At 39.2% G+C, this 12956-nt stretch overlaps 1 protein-coding gene across 9 annotated transcripts in view; it reads right to left on the bottom strand.

Annotated features, from left to right (window-relative positions):
- Positions 1–12956, bottom strand: part of Sel1l2 (SEL1L2 adaptor subunit of ERAD E3 ligase) — a 71596-nt gene that overhangs the window by 35051 nt on the left and 23589 nt on the right. For 4 of the 9 annotated variants that reach the window (XM_029562393.1, XM_029562390.1, XM_029562392.1 and 1 more), the window contains 5 exons: positions 7288–7341; positions 6789–6848; positions 6397–6478; positions 4453–4607; positions 3775–3831 (listed from right to left, as the gene is read on the bottom strand). In XM_029562393.1, coding sequence (XP_029418253.1) covers positions 3775–3831; positions 4453–4607; positions 6397–6478; positions 6789–6848; positions 7288–7341 — 408 coding nt within the window. The remainder of the gene's footprint in view (positions 1–3774; positions 3832–4452; positions 4608–6396; positions 6479–6788; positions 6849–7287; positions 7342–12956) is intronic. The other 5 variants (XM_029562394.1, XM_029562395.1, XM_029562396.1 and 2 more) reach the window with 5 other exon arrangements.

The raw sequence follows: 12956 nt of genomic DNA, 5'->3' as shown, positions 1-12956 counted from the left end.
ATTTACCTGTCCCAGTGTTCTTGCTTCAGTTGTATAAAACATATTAAGTACCATATGAAAGTGACATGCAAGCCACTTGATGGATTTACATATACAAACCCGAGTTGCTGCTCTCCAAGAATTTTGATGGGGCTGGAGATGTAGCTAAGCTTGGAGAGTGCTTGCCTAGTGTGCACTAAACCCTGGATTTGATCCCCAGCACTGCATAAACTGGGCGTCGTAGTGCATGTCCGTAATCCTTGCACTTGGGATATGGTGGCAAGAGAATCGGAAGTTCAAGCTCAAAATCACCTATATAGTCAATTTCAGCCTTAGCTACTAGCTATATGAGACCTTGCCTCAAAAAAAAAAAAAAAGAATTTTAGATCAATTATCCACCCAGACATGCATTCATCCTTTAAATATTTATTGAACAAGGCCAGAGAAGTGACTTGACTGGTAGAGTGCCTGGACTCACAGACCCTGGATTTGATCCCCCGTACCACATTTAGCTTGGTACGGTGTACAAGATTATAATCCCAGCACACAGGTGTTGGAAGACCAAAAGTTCAAGGTCAAGTTCAAGATCATCAGCTACATAGTGAGTTTAAAGTCAGCCCTGGGCTACATGAGACCATGCCTCAGAGAAAAAAGTTCCTGAGCATTTGTCATTATATTTTGGTGACTCTAAGATGTACATTTCCCTCTTCCATTTTAATCAGGATGGTTCTTACTGCCAGTGGGAGGTTATAGTTTAAATTTTATATTGACAGTTTTTTCTTTCTCAGTAGAAAATGAAATAATGGTCTGTCGTACAACTAATGATGCATTATTATAAAAGATTGCAGGTCCCAGGCATTATAGTAACTTAAGTTTTATTATTTAACTCATCTCTCTCTTTATAAAATAAATGTGGCTTTTCATAGGCTCTAAGAAAATTCCCAGTTTAATCAGTTTGCAATGTTTCCTCTAGAACAAAAGCAAAGAAAATGCACTATTCTGAGAACATTTATAAACTCTTCTTTTATCCCAGGCTCTGTAAATCATTCTGAAAAGGGATGACATTAGCTCTTTCTTTTAAGGGGTGGCAGAGAAGATGAAGCAGTTGTGCTTTTAGTTGATATTATTTCTCTGCCAGTTTTAATTTAATTATGCTGTATCCATTTAAATAATATGTACTCAAGCACCCTGATTTCCCAATCAAATTCAGTCTGAGCTTTTATATATTTAGGAATGCAAATGAAATTAAAATCTGTGTATAGAAGAATTCAAGATAATGCAATCAAGAATTGCATAGTCAAAAATTTTAATAGTTGAGAATTTGGTCAGACAGAGGCCAAAAATGTTGCCTGTGACAACAAATTCTAAGAAAGATTAATTCAATCAAACAGTGAACAGTGGGGGGGGGATAGTTATTCCTAAGTACTTTGATTTTTAATTTGTTGATCATCAAACTGGGGCATCACATTTAAAATGAGCCTTGTAAATAACAATTTATTCAATAGACTTAAACAACATTTCTGACTGAAGTGGTGATTTTCAGGCTGAACGGCAGCATCCAATGTTTCAGGTGCCAGCATTCGCTCATTCAGTATATATGTACTGAGTGCCTTGCATGCACCAGACGCTGTTCTGAACAGGAGAAGTACAGTAGTGAGCAAGATGTACAAGGACATAAATTCTCCTGGGGGATACAGACAACAATGAAGATCAGTATGATTAAGGGCATTAGTTACATGCGCTCTGAGGAAAACAATGTGGCATATAAGTGCTGGGAGAACAAAGTTATCAAGAAACTCCTCTCTGAGGAAGTGAGACTTGAAGAAGAAGCTGCCTCTCAGAAGTCAGCTTCATCCTTTATTCCTTTGGTCCCTCTCCCCTGTGGATAGCTAACAGCATAAGCCAGTCGGGCTTTAGGTTTGAAACTTTTGAACCTTCATGCGTGTTCAGGTTCACTAGGCTGAGGAGCAGACAGGACCAGCCCGAACTTGCCCTAGAGTGTCTGACCATTGGGAAGGTTCTGGAGATAGACTCACATTCTTGGAATGTCTACATGAGAAACCTGAGGTCTGACCAACTATTAGAAAGTTAGAGATGAAGGAGCCTCAAGTGATCACGTCCTTCTTTCTTTTTAAAAAATGAATTATTAGAGGCTGTATTGTGGGAAGGGGGCAAAATGAAATGATATTAATGGAAACAGCACAGCTTTTCAATGCTGAAAGCCTGAATTCAAATTGTGCTTCTTAAGCAAACTGACTTTCCAGCTGTAAGCCTTGAAGCAGCTTGCTTTATCTCTACTCAAGTGTAAACATACCTAAGAAAATCCCAGCAAGTGAGCTGCAGGAGATCCTGACTGGAAGATCCTGACTGAGATCCTGACTGGAGGATCCTGACTGAGATCCTGACTGGAGGATCCTGACTGGAGGATCCTGACTAGAGGATCCTGGAGGTCCTGGTGATGCCTCGCTCCTCCACTGCAGCCCTGGAACCCTTCAGTGCCCCCGAGGGCACTTGCACTCAGTCTCACCTGAGGTGACTCCAGCTCCCTTCAGGTATTTATGCTGTGTATGGCTGACTGAAGGTACATTTCTTTTGGGGAGGGGTGTTCTGTAAAAAGGCTGGTCTGACATCCTTAAGCCAACCAAAGTTCATGTTTATGGAAAATGAGAAGGCCTTCCCAGTTATGTACCCTACGACTACCTTGAGAAACTCACTGTAGGCCAAAATCTGACATTTGAATAATCTTATGAATTCAGAACTCCCATCTAAGGAACTGAAACATCGCTTTTCAATTAGGTTGAACTAGCCCTGGAAACCCTCACTTCAGCTGTCATTGGATGCATATGCTTATGTAAATTGCTGCCTGTTTTATGAAATTAACTTTGACATTTACCTATTGTTTACTGTCTCTCATGTAAAACAGAAAATGCAGTACCAATGACATACATAAAATAACAATAAAGAGTCAAATGCAAAGTAATAGTACTACTTTTTTATGTAACACCATACAAAGCAGTGATTATATCCCTTTTGCCATTGGGGTTATGTGAGACAGAGACTGCACTCCCTTGAGACAGTGAGCACACACAAGGTTCCTGTAAAATGACAAAATCATCTTTAAAAAAGAAGTACACTTATTTTTCCAGGTCTGTGGTGATTAGTGCCTTGAAATTCCAATCAAAATCTAGACAGGAACTTAGCCTGCGATGCTGGTATCTGACTGAGGAGGGTCCTGTATAGGTCAACTTTATTTCCTCTTTTTCCTTCACTATGTATTTAGATGGTTAATTAATCCTATGACCTCACCATGATAAAGCAAGGCTAAGCAGCATGATTAAAAGGAGTTTGCTAAAAGTATAATGATGCTTAATGTACTGAAAATTATAGTCAAAAGCAATCTGCTCTCTGATCTAGCCAAATCTGATGAACTAGGTCCTCGGGCTGCTTAGCAAACTTCATATGTGGACTTTCTGCAGCTGGCCATTGAGATGGAGACTGTTCAAAGCCAATAGGTGGGAGCATTTTCCTTGCTCAGTTCCAGCTTGATAGAGTGTGGGGGTGGGGCATGGCCAGGGTCTGTATTGGCGTGGGACACCTGCCTGCCCCAGTTGCTCCTCAGAAGTCATTTTGTGCTTAAAGGAAAATCTTCCTGCTGGTGAACTTGGCTCTTCCTCAGAAGCTAGGAAGCAGATCTGATCAAAGGGCTTTCCCTAGTCACCCTCCCTTGTCACTGGCCCTCCAGCCTCCCTCAGCACCACCCTTCCCCCATAGGACTGAAGTTTTACATTGACTTACATAGTAATCCTGATCTAGACCTTTCCTCCCAATTAGATGTAATTGTCCAAGAGATACCTAGAAATGATGATTTTTGAAAAGATTTTAGCAGCAATATTAATTTAAATAAAGATAACATTTACTTGTTGATTTTACTATACCATGTTGATTCAGTTTGAGGTAATTGACATGTTTTGAAAGAGGCAGGGAAACATTCCAGACTATGTATTTTACTGAATAATCAGTTACTACTGGGCATATGGCTTCCTTAGTGGCAGAAAGCCTGCCAGCTGGTGTATGATAACAACCAGGCTCATGGACCAAGGGGCCTTAGCCCATATTTCACAAAGTTCACATAGGTTAAGTCCCATTCCTGGTCTCTAGGAGTATATCTATATTAAAAGCAACACCAGAGATACTATTTTCCCATAACTAAAGTATAGGTTTTTAAAAAGTGAAATTATCAGGAAAAACTGTAAAACCATCATCATCATCACCATCTTGCTATTACTATGGCAACTAGCTCTTGAATAAAGAACTGTAATAGCCAGGACAAAACAGAGGTGGTGCCTAGAGTAGAGGTGTCTCTCTCCCTTCACATTCAAGGTGGGATGCTGCTAATCCCTTTGGCACTCAGAAAGAGCCAGATCTCTTGTAATTGGCATGTTCTAAGAATGCAGTCTCTTCTGTGTACATTACTTGTATCTGAACATCTCCTCTTTCTGCCAAAAACTTATAGTATTGGTATATGTCCCAATCCAAAATCTCACTGTTGGAACTCAGATTTTCAGTTCTCTCAGTTAGTCTCACTTTTTCCACCGGAATACCTTCACTTTTTTCCAGTTTGTCAGCAACTGTGAATAGAAACAAGCCAGAAAATAGTTAGAAAATACAGGCTACAAGAGGTAACAGTCAACACAGAGGAACTGCGGTTAGGTTTATTCTGCCTAAATTGTGCCGAAATGTGGTCTACTAGCGGGAAGAGCCATAGGAAATAAGAACTTGTTGATTTTTTTTTTACTTGGCTCTGAAAAACACGAACAAGTCATTTTTCATATAGATATTGTCAATCTTTATATGACATTTTATATGAAATTTATATGAAAAAATTACCAATATTACTTTTGTGAATATGTGGATAAGGGAGCCTTAAAGAGGTTTTTAGAAGGAGACTGCTAGCCCCCTCTATGCTGACCTTCCCTGGTCAATGGAGCTACAGTGTAAGAGTAAGGACTGCTCAGTTATTTCCCATGGATAGACTGAAAATAAACAGAAAGATACATATGCTCAGACACTCAACTGTTGAAATGTGTACATAGCAATTGCTTCATTAAGCATATGAAACAATCTTGCTATAAATATCCTCTTAAATTCAAGTTTTTCAAATTCTTTGTTTTCTCATGTCAAAGATAAATGTTTACATATTACTTTGAATACAGAAATTAACCAAACTTCTTGAAAGACTTTTACTTAAAGTCATATGTAATCTATTCCAGTGATGTAAGATGAGACGTGACACACAACTCTAAAAGTGCTTCTAGAAGCATAGGTTACCCTTGTACTCTGTTTTGTAGACTAAGCATATGGTAGTAGACTAATGACGGCCTGAGCTGCGCCCGTGGTTCCTCCGGTGTGTGTGTGTCTTCCACTTGTTTCATTACGAACTTTTGTTTTCATTCTTATTTACTTATTTTTGAGTCAGGGTCTCCTTACAAAGCTCTGGCCGGCCTCAAACTTTCAGTGATCATCCTGCCTCTGCCTCCTAAGTGTCCAGACTTACAGGCACGTGCCACCACGCTCTCAGGAACTTCCAACAAGCTGTCAGACATTGTACAGATTAGACTTAGGGGAACCACTAGGAAATTGTTGGTGCTGCATTTAAATTCTCAATTTAAGAAAAAAACATCTTAAGAATAAGTAAACCAGAAATGTTTGAAGATATATATTTACAAAAATAAAACATGAATGCAATCATTTAGAACTTTAAAAAGGTAACTATTGAGGAAGCTAAAACTCCACATTATATTAAAAAGACTGCATTACAGCAGGTGTTAAGAGCATATACATTTACTATTTTCACAAGTGTGTGTCAACTAGTATTGGCTGGTATGTGTGCTCAAGCAGGTGTGTGTGTGGGGGTGTGTGTGTGTGTGGGGGTGTGTGTGTGTGTGGGGGTGTGTGTGTGTGTGTGTGTGTGTGTGTGTGTGTGCGTGCGCGCATGTGGAGACCAGAAGCCAACCCTGGGTTACATTCCTCAAATGTTGTCCACCTTAGTTTTTGACACAAGGTCTCTCACTGGTCTTGAACTCACTAGTAGATTAGGCTGGCTGGGATTAGCCCTGTCTCTGCTTCCCTGAGACACTGAGATTACAAGCATGTACTATGCTTGGCTTTCTAAAATTTTTAATTGTGGGTTCTGGGAACTGAATGGTCCACATGCTTACACAACAAGCACTTTACCAACTAAACCATATCCCTAGTCCTGGTATTGATTTTTTAAAAATTGCTTGGCAAGTCTGTTTCATTTCTAGTGGTAGGGATTGAACTCAGGGTTTTCAGCATGTTAGGAAAGTATTCTATCATTGAGTTGTGCCTCAAACTTCAAATCTGTTTGTGTTAAAATTAATTATGAAAATTACTCACTATAATCTGCTACTTTCTTGTAATGATTTAGGGCAACTTCACAATTCTTTAGAACATTGATTCCTGACAAATATCTGTAGCCCTAAAACACAAGCATATATACATATTCTTAATATTCAGAAGTGCTGTAGTTACAATTCACCTATTTTCACTTAAGAATATTTAATTTAGGGGCTAGAGAGATGGCTCAGTGGTTAAGAGCATTGGCTGCTCTTGCAGAGGAGCTGGGTTCAGTTCCCAGCACCCACATGGCAGCTACCAACCATCCATAACTCCAATTCCAGGGAATCCAACACCCTCTTCTGACCTCCATGGGCACTGCAGAACAGGGGTACACTTACATACATGCAGGGAATACACTCAAACACATAAAAAATGTTTAATTTACAAACCAGAATCATCTGGGACATCATGCTTCCTCCAGCACTTCCAAAGGTATAATATATCAGTGCCTAAGGTACAAAAATAATTATATTGATTTTCCAAATTTGGAACTCACATCAAGCACTACTTTTTCACTCCTATCCCAGTAATGAGCCTTGAGCTACTCCAAAATAAATCCAAAGTTCAATCTGCTCTGTTAAGACAGCTTCCATTTTTGGGGAGTTACCAAGTTGCTGAGTCTGTGATAAGGACTTGGCATTTGGTATTTCAGTTTATCATCTTAAAATCATAAAGGAGATATTACCTACCTTCAATAAAGTACCTGATATATGAGACAAATTGTTAAAAAAAAATGTGGCAGATTGCTTAATTTCCCTGTTGAGCTTCCCGGTTGAGCTGGTGCTTTTAACTACCACAGTAGAATAAGCCTTTTTAAGAACAGAGTCCGTTCAATGTTTCTTTTAAATAAATCAGTTTTATTCTTGAAAAAAGTAGAATTAACTTTACCTTTGCTTGATCATAGTCCATTCCAATTCCATAAGAAGACAAAAATCCTAATGCCTAAAGTGTAAACAAAACCATGAAACTGAATGAATCAATTTGTTTCAAAATTTTTTGTCTATATTGATAAAGGATATTTTGCATGCGCCTGCCATAGTAAGTTGTACTTTTAACTTACTTAAAATATCATAACAAAATGCTTTTGTTAAGGTTTGAGAATTTTGGAAAGATTACAATATTGGGAGTACTATATAATATGTGTGAATATAGGATAATTCTTACTGTACTTTAGAGTAAAGTGTAATAATGAAGTATTATAGTCAGCCATGGTGGTGCACATCTATAATCCCAGGAGGCTGAGGCAGGAGGATCCTGAGATCTAGGTCAACCTGGGCCACATAGCAAGCCTTTGTCTTAAAAAACAAAACAAAGTAAGCAAACTAAAAGTCATTATAAACCAATGGTTTCTATGTATTTTCCTTTGTTGTAAATAAAAATTTTGCCTTTGTTATCTTAAAATTTTAACTTGAACTTTCTTTTCCTTTTCCTTTTTGTGATATGGGAGGCTGAACAGAGGATATCACACATGCTAGGCAAATGCTCTGCTACTGTGCTATGGTCTCGGCCCAAATTTGGGTCTTTTTAATTCATATTTTTAAATTAAAATGAGATTGAGGTAAAATATTTAAATGGAAATATATTGAATACAGAGTGAAAGTCTGGTCACAAAACAAGATGGTGGTTTGGAAGTCCCAATCTGTATCCCCCACCAGACATAGATGTCATCCAAAAAGCTTTCATGAAAACTCTAGAAACAAGTTAAATCTGTACATCATTGTGATGCACCAAACTGAAAGCAGGAGATTTAAAGCCCATAATAGGCAGTTCCCAGATGGTTTGACCTGTGATTTTTCACATTGCAACGGTGTGAAAGTGATACACACTCAGTTGAAACTGTGCTTCCAATCTGAGTTTTGATATTTCCTTGGCTGTTGACATAAGATACTGTACTCCCAGGATGCCAAGCAGCATCCCAAGCCTCAGCTCCCAGTCAGGATGTGTTTTCAGGGAAGACTACCGACACGGTGATGTACTGTGTTGCTAAGCTATTGTGTGTGGAAAGCGATGTGTCCTAAATGCATTTTCATGTGTGCTATTTTCAGTAGGTTTTTTGGATCTTCCAGATTCATTTTTTCCAGCAGCTTTCCACTGGAGTTATTCTCAGTTCTTGTCTGGACTATGTAGTACAGTAGTACGCTTGTCCCCCAATTCCTTCCTCATCTGTCCACTACTGTTATCACTCCCCATCTACAATTATCAAGCTCATATTTGTGGTTTTCATGGGGTTTATAAGAATGTCATGTGATAATGTCAAATGTTAAGTGTATTGGGATACATCAAGGTTCAGTAATTCAATAACCTCAGAAAATGAGTAACTGTATTATACTTTCAAGGACAAAGACCAGTGATACATTTTAAATTAATTAATTGTGTGGTGGGGTACACATGCATGTCATGCCTATGGAAGCTGATGACAACCTCAGGTGTTGCTCCTCAGGCACTGTCCACTTTTGTCTTTGTTTTTGTTTTTGAGATGGGAGACCTGAAACTTACTGAGTAGGTCAGGTGAGGCTGACTGGCCAGGAAGCATCAGGAATCTCCTCCCTAATGCTGAAATTACAAACACATGGTACCCACTCCTGACTTTTCTTATGTGGGTTCTGGGGGTAGGTCCTCATGCTTGCAAAGCAAACACTTTACCAACTGAGCCTTCTCCCCAGTCCTGTGTTGCTTGTTAAATTAGGAAACTGGCTTCAGAAGGTTTTATTTCTTCAAAAGCATAGTAGTTGTAATACAGATTTATTAGTGTAATGTGTCATTTACATAATCCATACACTGAAAAATATCTTATGATTCTGTAAATCTTCATGTTCCCCTTTAGTCTTAAAAACTCCTTTTAAAGAAAGGAAACCCTGAATATAACTGCTAATGGAAGGCACCCGCAGTCCTGGTGCCCCTTGAACCTTGTAATGTTATTTTAAACGGCTACACTGGCTCTTTTTAAGGAACTCAGTAACTAATATTGGATTTTTTAAAAAATTTCTTGCAACTCCTGGCAGTTCTTGATTCTGCTCAATAGAATCTGGTTGGGCTATGCAGAAGCTGACAGTAAACAAACATACTGACCTTTTAATGTGAAGTATCATTCTATTCAGTTGGGCTTGCATTTAAGACCTCACCAAGAAGTGCATAACTTTGGGGAGAGCCTAGCACACATTTTGGTCTGATCCTCCTGGAAAAATATGTAAACTCATGAAGTTGTGAAGTGGATGGTGTGGGGATTAAATTTCCATTCTGTGACTAGGGGAGAAATAGTCATCTGTATAAAGCTCACTCTAAGAAGACCTGGGATCATGATTTTACCACTCCTACCTAGCCAGGCCAAGGCCATGTTGCCTCTCTCTGTAGCAGAACAATGACAATGAATGGAGGGCTCAACATTCAATTTATTTTTATTATTTTTATGCTGCATAAAGCATGCCAGGACACTGGAGGAAGTTGAAAGATGTTTTGGCCAATCTTAACTGAGGAAAAAGCATGCTGTGAGGTGAGAGAAGCCGCATAATAGTCGTGACATCCATGACACCATCAGTGGGTTTTAAAGGTCAAGTTCTGCAAACTGGATTGTTTATAAGACTTGACTATGACTCTCTCCAAAGCACTGTCCATCTTCTAGCCTTGTGCCCAGGCCCCCTCTTGGTCTTCCTGCTTCAGATCTCAGATCTAGCCCAGACCCTGCCCACCGAGTCCCACACCAGCCTTAGCTCTATGAATCTTCCTGCTCTTTCTACCTGAGACCTCCTCACTACCCCACCAGAACCCAGCCACTGGATCCCCATAGCTTTCAATTCCCTTTGCCCTGTCAGAGAGCATTTCACTAATCAGCTTGGAACCATCCTGTTCCACCAATAAAAAATCAAAAATGAGAACCCGAAGCACACACCGACTATTCATACCTGACAGAAAGCAACTAAGCTACATCAGCAATATAAAAAGAACCAAACTTCAACTAAATAAAGACAGAATAGAATTACATATCAGACACAAAACCAACAAAAGAAATCCATATGCCTAAATGACAATGCAAAAACACAGATAATATGAAAAACCAAGAGAATACAATAAACCCCACCAGTCCTATAGAAGTGTACTACAATGAGAACCACTCAGGGGCACCCCAGGATGCAGAATTTAAAAGAACAATCATAAACACCATCAGAGAACTTAAAGAACACATAGACAACTCAAAGAACTCAAAGAGTATAGGAATAAACTCCTGACTGAAACTCAAAAAAATACAAATATATGACTGAATGGAATGACAAAAACAATTTGGGTATTGAAAAGTGAATTCACAAAAGAGATAGAAATATTAAAACCATATGAATGGAATATGCAGGAAATGTGGGACACAATGAAAAGACCAAATCTTCATATCACAGGCATAGAGGAAGGAGAAGAATCTCAGGTCAGTGGCATTGACCAGATCTTCAACAGGATTATAGAAGAAAACTTCCCCAAATTAAGGGAAGACATACCTATACAGATACAAGAAGCACAAAGAACACCAATTAGACAGGACAAGAACAGAAACTTCCCATGGCGTATCATAGTGAAAACACCAAATGTACAGAACAAAGAGAGGGTACTGAAAGCTGCTATAGAAAAACAACAAGATACACGTAAGGGAAAACCCATCAGAATTACAGCTGACTTTTCAACGCAAGCTATGAAAGCCAGAAGAGCCTGGACCAAAGTATTCTCACTTCTAAATGACCACGGATGCCAACCCAAAATACTTTACCCAGCAAAACTATCTTTCATAGTTAAAGGGGAAAGAAAAATTTTCCATGGCATGAATAGGCTGAAAGAATTCATGTCCACCAAACCAGAATACTGGAAGCAATACAAAGGACCGGAAATAGGAATGACTATACCCAAGAGGTTACAGAAAGAAAACAAAGGAAGACGGAGGCTATTACAGAGACTCACAACTGATCACACACAAAGAATATGTGTCTGAGAGATACCCAGCCCTGAGTGACACGTCTACAGTGGAACTGCCTACACTTAAGATTCATGGAACATAGTGGAACGGGGTAGAGAGAATACTAATGCATCCCTCAACTCTCATCAGCGAAGCTTTCTCATGCAACAGAGCACAATGCACACAGAAGGCCACAACTTGCCAAAGAGCAGAGAATAAGAGACTGCAGATTACGTGCCCCTGGATAGGACTCCTACATTAACTCTCACCTACCCATGGCTCAGAGGCCATTGTAAAAGAGGGGGTGGAAAGATTGTAAGAGCCAGAGTTGGTGCATAAACATGAGAAACAGTCTTTCAGGCCACTGGGAACTTGCTCATATGAACTTGCAGCGTGGTAACAGCATGCACAAGACCCATGAAGGCTCAATCAGACAAAAACCCAGCATAGAACTGGGGAAATGGGCAGCAGGTTCCAATCTTAGCTGAGGAACTATTGGCAACTGATCACTGCTGGGTGAGGGAGACGTGATCTTTTTTAAGGGAGTGACCCTAGATAGGCTGAGTACACTCCAGTGAACTGAGAGACATCTGATTACAAAAACTTGATAGACTGACCTCAACATATACGACAGAATGCATGAAAACTGGTGGGGGCTGAAGATGGGGGAGGGGGTCTAAATATGATTAGGATTTATTCTGTGAAATGCAGAAAATTCAATAAAAATATACATTAAAAATAAAAGATTAAAAAGACGATTTTGTATTCAGCCATGTGCTACAGTTTTTAACAAAGCATTATGACATCTAGGGTTTACTATGAAGAGTTAAAGAGATATATTTTACTGTATTATAAAGAAAATTCCTCAAGGTATATAATAAAATTAAATATTTCTCCTTTTATTTTTTATAAGAAATTATTAGTTGTGGTCACTGATCATTGTTTTCATCTCAACACATGCCAAAGAAAACTGATCTAATGAGTAACTCATATACTTTCTTCTTTTTTGTTGTTGTTTTGGAGATAGGGTCTCACTATGTATCCCTGGCTGGCCCTGAACTCACTATGTAGACCAGGCTGGCCCTGAACTCATTATGTAGACCAGGCTGGCCCTGAACTCACTATGTAGACCAGGCTGACCGATCTCACAAAGATCTGATGCCTTCTCTCTGATTCTCCTTAAAGCCAGCAGCAAGCAATTGGGTCAGAGGAAGGTCTGGATATGCAATAAACCTCAACCAGGTGTAACTGGCTAGAGGTAACCACATTAAAGCAACTAACTGGGTGCAATAAACACATTATCTAGAGTGAATAGATGACTTTAGCTCCAAATCTATGTATTTTACATACCATTCGTATTAATACAGAATTTATTTTCTGGGCCCAATATTTTTGACTTTGTATCAAGTGCTTGAGTTAAATATAGATAAACAGTGCTTTTGATAATACCTTTATTCTAGAAGGCATGCACATGTCACTCCTTCTGGGAAGCATCCTTTACGTGCTCTAGGCAGGTCCAGTCAGTCTCTTCCAGGCCTAACTCACTTTACACTTGCCTTAACTATAATCTACCTCAATTGTTCTGCAACCACTGTTTCTATTTCAGAGTAATCTAGAAGGACTTTAA

The sequence above is a fragment of the Nannospalax galili genome, unplaced genomic scaffold, assembly GCF_000622305.1.
Source record: "Nannospalax galili isolate Female #2095 unplaced genomic scaffold, S.galili_v1.0 scaffold2695, whole genome shotgun sequence".
In the NCBI taxonomy this organism is placed as follows: domain Eukaryota; kingdom Metazoa; phylum Chordata; class Mammalia; order Rodentia; family Spalacidae; genus Nannospalax; species Nannospalax galili.
This window is presented reverse-complemented; position numbering and strand designations above follow the sequence as displayed.